The following is a 6,870-nucleotide window of genomic DNA, read 5'->3' on the forward strand; positions in this document are numbered from 1 at the left end:
GAGGTCAGGAGATCGAGACCATCCTGGCTAACACGGTGAAACCCCGTCTCTACTAAAAATACAAAATTAGCCGGGTGTGGTGGTGCATGCCTGTAATCCCAGCTACTCGGGAGGCTGAGGCAGGAGAATCACTTGAACCCGGGAGGCAGAGGTTGCAGTGAGCCGAGGTCACGCCATTGTACGCCAGCCTGGGCAACAGAGAGCGAAACTCCGTCTCAAAAAAAAAAAAATCTTTTAATTTTCATTCTAGTTTTATTTGTGTTATCCACTTTGGGAGAATGTGGCCATCTGAGTTGCTCTTGTCTTTTCAAAACCAAGAAGAGCTAGGAGGCTGTCAAAAGTAGGAAAGATCTAAACATAGCAACTGCTATTGTGTCCAAACCTTTTATAAGAATGTGACGTTTCTATAGAATCACTCAAGGCCATTCATATAAACGGTGAGCTTGGCTGAGTCCTGAGATTACAGGAGCGATGGGAAGGGAAAAGAGTATGAGTCTCCTGTGATGCACAGGGTCATAGTACTCTGGGTTATTTTAGGATGTAGCTTAGGAGAGCAACAAGCTCAGCTCCTATTGAAATCTAGTGTTTATTCAGGTTAAACAGTTTTAAGTTTCCAGGGACAATAACTCTGCCCCGACAATCATGTTGCATTTAGCCCTAAGTTGGAGAATGCAGTGAAGGGAACATGTCTGCTCTACGCTGTACCAGGGCAAAAAGATTATGAGCACCCCAATGTACTTTGGGAACAATTTCATTTTGTCTAAGCTTTCCCCTTCTTTTCCCTTTGCTTCTTTGGTTTTGTTTTTTGCCATTTATCCTTTGATGATCAAACTAAAATTACAGCTAGATGCCATTTAGCTTGGCCTTGTGCGGGTCTAGCAGAGACTGAGGGAGAATGAACGCTGCAAAAGCATGATTCTGGGTCTCTAATAAAATGTCTCTCTGTTTGCCCACATGGGCATCAAGCCTTAGCAAATAGAAGCAGAGGAGAACAATACTACCTGTTCATGGAGGAATAGTAATGGTTTCAGTCCTCCAAAACAATGAGCTCTGTAATTTACTCCATCTTCCTCCTGAGAAAGAGCTTCACATGGCCTGCACCGTGCCAGGTGGTTTGGAGAAAGACGAACTGCTCAGCCTAACAAGGGGCACTTCAGCAACGGGTGTAAAGATACAACAGCTGGTCTGGTCCGGGCTAGTCTCCCAGTGACATGGCCCCAGCCAGCTTTTCCACACCAAGATAAGGATCACTATCCTATTCAACTTCAACAATTCCCACACCCCAGGCAACAAGATTTTCCAGCAGTCCCCGAGATGTAGGAGGCCTCTGGACATGGTATATCCACCCGTTCACCAAGAGTTGTACCTCCACCCAGGCACCAGGAGTTAGGGTTTGGGCTTGTTTTCTAACCAAGTCCTGCATCTAAAGCACTTTCTGGGAGCAAGACTTACTATGCTGTCCATCAAAAGGAAGAAGGAGGGACCAATCGGCAGCATGCCAAAAAGAACAATTGCAGCCTCAAGTTAAAGACACGTCAGTCTTAGAAACAGTTAGGGGTTCAGAAGGGTAAAATCAAGAGTCACACTTTCCCCCAAAAAAAGCACACAAGAAGGTCGGCAGCACAACGGCAGAAATAATCAAAAAAAGAAAAAAATAATAATTTTATATATATATATATATTTTAGACAGAGCCTCACTCTTGTCACCCAGGCTGGGGTGCAATGGCATGATCTCGGCTCACTGCAACCTCCACCTCCTGGGTTCAAGTGATTCTCCTGCCTCAGCCTCCTAATTAGCTGGGATTACAGGGGCCCACCACCACACCGAGTAACTTTTATATTTTTAGTAGAGATGGGGTTTTGCAATGTTGGCCAGGCTGGTCTCACACTCCTGACCTCAAGTGATCCGCCCACCTCAGCCTCCCAACGTGCTGGGATTACAGGTATGAGCTACCTCACCCAGCCTCAAATATTTTTAAAGTAAGTTGCTGTGGCCTGAAAATGAGTACAGAAACACTAGGAATGCACCAAATAAAAATGTCTGCTGACTCATGCTTTTCACTGGCGGAATAATTCCGTTTACCTGGGGCAAACAGCTATCTGGAAGTCTTATCGAGGAAGATGCAGATCTGAGATGACAGAGCTACAAAGATGCATTGTGGCTGCGGCTACCTAAGACCACACACACACACACACACACACACACACACACATACACACACATACACAGACAAGTTATCTGCAAGGGCTCTTCACCAGAAAAGAAGTCATGGAATAATGCACATGATCTAACAAATCAACATCAACTCACAAGAAAAAAAGGCTCTCCAGCTAGACTTTAATGCTACAGCAAAAGGTTTCAAGAGAATCCCTTCGAAGGGTTAAGGCAGAACACTCAAGAAGTTTTGGTACCATTAGTTACACCATGAGGTACATCCATCCCAGCAAGGCCAGGCAGACAGATGAAAATTGTGTTAGTCTGCTCTCCCTCCTCTACTGCATTCTGCTGGCATCAGTTCAGCTCCGAGTCTATATTAGTCCATGATTTGTTTAGCCTTTGGATTTAAGAGAATGGAAGTACTACGTGAGCAGGAAACAGGACACTCTCTGGGATCTGTCGCCTTTCCCTTCCAGCACATTTAGTGTCGTACATCGACAGGTCCAAGAGAAACCAACATTTCAGGATGATCAGGTCCAAAGAGATATTCTTAGCACCACTTAACAAGATTTTGATCCACCAGAAACAACCCTCTGGCTGTCGCATGGCCTCCTCTCCCACTTCTCCCCTTAAGCCTTCCCATTCACATTGTGCCACCCTTACTCCCAATTCAAGATCCCTCCCTAAGCAAAGAAAAATAGTCAAGCTGGGGTCTGTGTGCCCATTATACCCGATCAAGAAACTCTTTACAATAAGCACAGGCTTCTCTTTCTTTCCATATCTCTACATCATTTCAGCAGCATTTCTCCTGCTTCTCTCTCCTTTGCTCCCCTTCTCCCCCAGTGATTCAACCACCACCACTACCACCACCACCACCACCACCACCATCACCACCACCATCACCATCATCACCACCACCAGCACCATCATCATCATCTCAGTTGGGGTAAGGGGCAGAGAATAAAACACACAAGAGACCTACATATAGACAATTCAAGCTTCAGAATCTCTTGCGTTTCCTACCTGAACTGCAATCTGGTGTTCAATCGTTTTGTACGCAGAGTAATGTGTGCTGCCGGACTGAAAATGGAGCTGTAGAAAGAAACCAAATCAAAGCGTTCTGCTTATGTCACAAACTACAAGAAAACATCTTAAGCAGTTTATGAATAGCAGACAAACCTTCCTAGATTGAACTGCAGCCTTGGCATTCAATCAAGACCTGTGTACTTTTATTTGTTGCTATGGATAAGATGATCATAACAGTCTAAGGTAAAGTTTTTTTTTTTTTTTTTAAAGCACCTATTCAATAAGCATACAGGGAAGGTGGGGACCAGGAGTGAGAATTAATGACATGAAAATGAAAGATGGATGCCCATTAAGACATAAAGGAAGCCAGTGTGCTGAGCAGGATGCTGAAGAAAAATGAACTGTGTGCTGCAAAAAGTCACCAGAATTGCAACATGTAGGCAAGAGGAAGGATTAGCAGAGAAGAGATTATGAAAAGCCACAAGACTGCAACAAGTACAAGCACCCTGCCCCTATATTTCTAATAACTGGGCCCCAGCTCTCCAATGCAATTCTATTTCTGGGAAAACAAATGTGTCAGACAGAAATCAGGGGCCACCCGATGCCTTACACATTCTTTCATGATGACTAAGCTGTCCATCCCAGGCCATCTCTGTCGCCTGCACTCTAGTAATCCACACTTCCCCAAAGAGAAGGCCAAACACTGCCAGAAAGCCACCAATTTTCTAACGGAGGACCACCTATTAGGTGGCAACTGAGTGAACGTAAGTCACTGATTGGCTCAGATCCTTCCCAAGGTCTAAGTCTGTCCTCAGCCTTTCCCTCTGAAGTCCTAGAGACCACTCATCAAAGAAGCAGGTATCCCAAAATAGAAAGAAACAGCAAGATTGTTCACCCAATTCTTACCTTCCCAAATAATACTTGTTAATCTTGGGATCCCATCAATTGGGAAAACAAACACCATCTACTGATTTATTTTATTTTATAAACAATACAATAATCACTAAAGGATCTCAACAATTATCTGAAAATGCATTTTAATTTGCCATATAAGAACTAATAATGAGGAATCAGATGACCCTGGAAAATTGATGTCCAGTCCCCTCCTTGCAAAAGGCAAATCAACTGCATTTCCAAACATGGATCTGTAGTATTATATCAAACTACTGTTACTACTCCTCTGCTATTACTACTACCAGAACATATCTGTGTTACTCGCACAAAGTGTAATTTAGGCTGCAAGTTTCAGATCCAGATAATTTGTATCTTGCTCCCTGGAAGGAAAACAATTCAGTCCACACAGTTTTAAAAAATAAATAAAAGGGAAAAAAATCGCCGGGCGCGGTGGCTCAAGCCTGTAATCCCAGCACTTTGGGAGGCCGAGACGGGCAGATCACGAGGTCAGGAGATCGAGACCATCCTGGCTAACAACTAAAAAAATACAAAAAAAAAAAACTAGCCGGACGACGTGGCGGGCGCCTGTAGTCCCAGCTACTTGGGAGGCTGAGGCAGGAGAATGGCGTGAACCCGGGAGGCGGAGCTTGCAGTGAGCTGAGATCCGGCCACTGCACTCCAGCCTGGGCGGCAGAGCGAGACTCTGTCTCAAAAAAAAAAAAAGGGAAAAAAATCACATAAGAACTTTTGAACTAACTCAAAATAAACACAAGGGTAGTAATCCAATAAAAAAAAAAAGTCTAAATCCATGTTGTTCATGGGCTAAGTCTATAAATACCCATTCTAGGATGCAGTGGGCTCTGAGATCATTTTATCTGTTCCAAATAAACAAACAGAAAACATTACATACATATTTATAGATAGATATAATGTAAGTCTGCTTGCCCCAGAGTATTGATCAAAATTAAAAGGAGGCACAATGAAGTGGGTGGGAAAAAAACCCTACACCTGTCAAAGAAGAGTAATAAACCACAGTGCTCTAAAACAACAGAAGATCTGACCACCCCACACACAGCCCCCCACACACACTCAGAAGCAGCAACTGAAGTGAACTGCTGGCAGGGCGCAGTGGCTCACGCCTCTAATCCCAGCACTTTGGGAGGCTGAAGTGGGCAGATCACCTGAGGTCAGAGGTTTGAGACCACCCTGGCCAACATGGTGAACCCCCATCTCTACTACAAATACAAAAATTAGCCAGGTGTGGTGGTGGGCGCCTATGGTCCCAGCTACTCAAGAGGCTGAGGCAGGAGAATTGCTTGGACCCAGGAGGCAGAGGTTGCAGTGAGCCAAGACCTCATCACTGGACTCTAGCCTGGGCGGTAAGAGTGAGACTCCATCTCAAAAATAAAAATAAATAAGTAAAGTGACCCGCTGAAAAACAAAGATGACTTTGCACCCTTTGTCCTCATCTCCTTTTTGTAAAAACTGCCAGTCAGTAAACGGAGATTGCACTAATTACTGTGACAATTCTGTATCATGTTAAAACAACTTCTGTGCCTGGGACAGGTTTCTCTGCGAGCTTGGAATTCTTGGCCAGAAAGTAGCTCTTGTCTGAGAGGAGGGTTCTCCTTCAAGCAGAGTAGGCAACACTAACAACTTGTCCCTCTCTTTTCAGTTGGTTTTATTCTCTTCTTTTCCAATCGCCTGATTCAGATCTTAATGGAAACGTGTCCAAGCTTTCCTTCCCACAATTCCTGCAGAGTCCCTAGGCAATCTGTACACAGGGTAACCACAGGAATCTTCTATTGTCAATTAAAATGGAATGGACACCTGATAACTAAGGATATGCTGTAGAAAAAAATTCATAAAGTCACAATCTTATGAATAAATTAATCAAACTGTGGTTAATCCAAATTCAATTTTCACTTGTCCAGTTCCGTTCTTAATCCTTGCCTTCGTCATCACCTAAATAACACCAACAATCCTAGGGAGAATGCTGTAACTGAAACAGTAAAAATGCAGCTGCAAGTTCCTTAAGACTCTAGCAGAGAAATCAACATATAGGACAAAGTTAATTTTACCTTTCTCTCTCTGTCTCTCTCTCTCACACACACACACACACACACACACACTCACACTCCATTCTAACGTCCCCCACCTCCCCAGCCACATAACTTCCCTGAGGTGCCCAGCGACACAGAAAACCTCACCCAGCTCACAAACACACCCAGCACAAGCAGCTTATTCTGTGTCTAAGTCAGATCTTTCCTCCCAGCCAGCAACCATTGTGCTGGAGAGATTTCCAAGCTACACTTCCTCCAGCTACCGCAACAAGGACTTAAAATTTTCGTGTTTCTCCTTTGGATTTCCACCCTCTCTCTCTTTTCCCAATACACTTTTCTTTCGAAAATGCATACTTTCACTGCTTTTTCCTTCCCTGTAAAAAACAAAGATGTCTTGTTCATTATAATCTAATTTTGTTAAGGCACAGATAAAAAGTACAAACACCCAGTAAATCCCTGGCATTCTAAACTGGAACAATCATTTCTCTCCAGAAGTTAGAAGGAAGAATAAAACATGGTAGGTCATTTGTGCTTTGGAATATGAGGTGAGATTGCAAGGTCCAGGACAAGATGACTGAGGCATATCTAAGTTTAAAAACCAGGTTCTGGCCGGGCATGATGGCTCACGCCTGTAATCTCAACACTTTGGAAGGCCGAGGTGGGCGGATCACCTGAGGTCAGGAGTTCAAGACCAACCTGGCCAACATGGTGAAACCCCGTCTCTACTAA

The 6,870-nt window shown here is 44.0% G+C and overlaps 1 protein-coding gene across 1 annotated transcript in view; it reads right to left on the bottom strand.

Annotated features, from left to right (window-relative positions):
• Positions 1–6,870, bottom strand: part of TCF7L2 (transcription factor 7-like 2 (T-cell specific, HMG-box)) — a 220,612-nt gene that overhangs the window by 202,858 nt on the left and 10,884 nt on the right. Inside the window, exon 4 of the mRNA XM_011927924.1 lies at positions 3,182–3,250. Coding sequence (XP_011783314.1) covers positions 3,182–3,250 — 69 coding nt within the window. The remainder of the gene's footprint in view (positions 1–3,181; positions 3,251–6,870) is intronic.

This window comes from Colobus angolensis, unplaced genomic scaffold (assembly GCF_000951035.1).
Source record: "Colobus angolensis palliatus isolate OR3802 unplaced genomic scaffold, Cang.pa_1.0 Scaffold75, whole genome shotgun sequence".
Classification (NCBI taxonomy): domain Eukaryota; kingdom Metazoa; phylum Chordata; class Mammalia; order Primates; family Cercopithecidae; genus Colobus; species Colobus angolensis.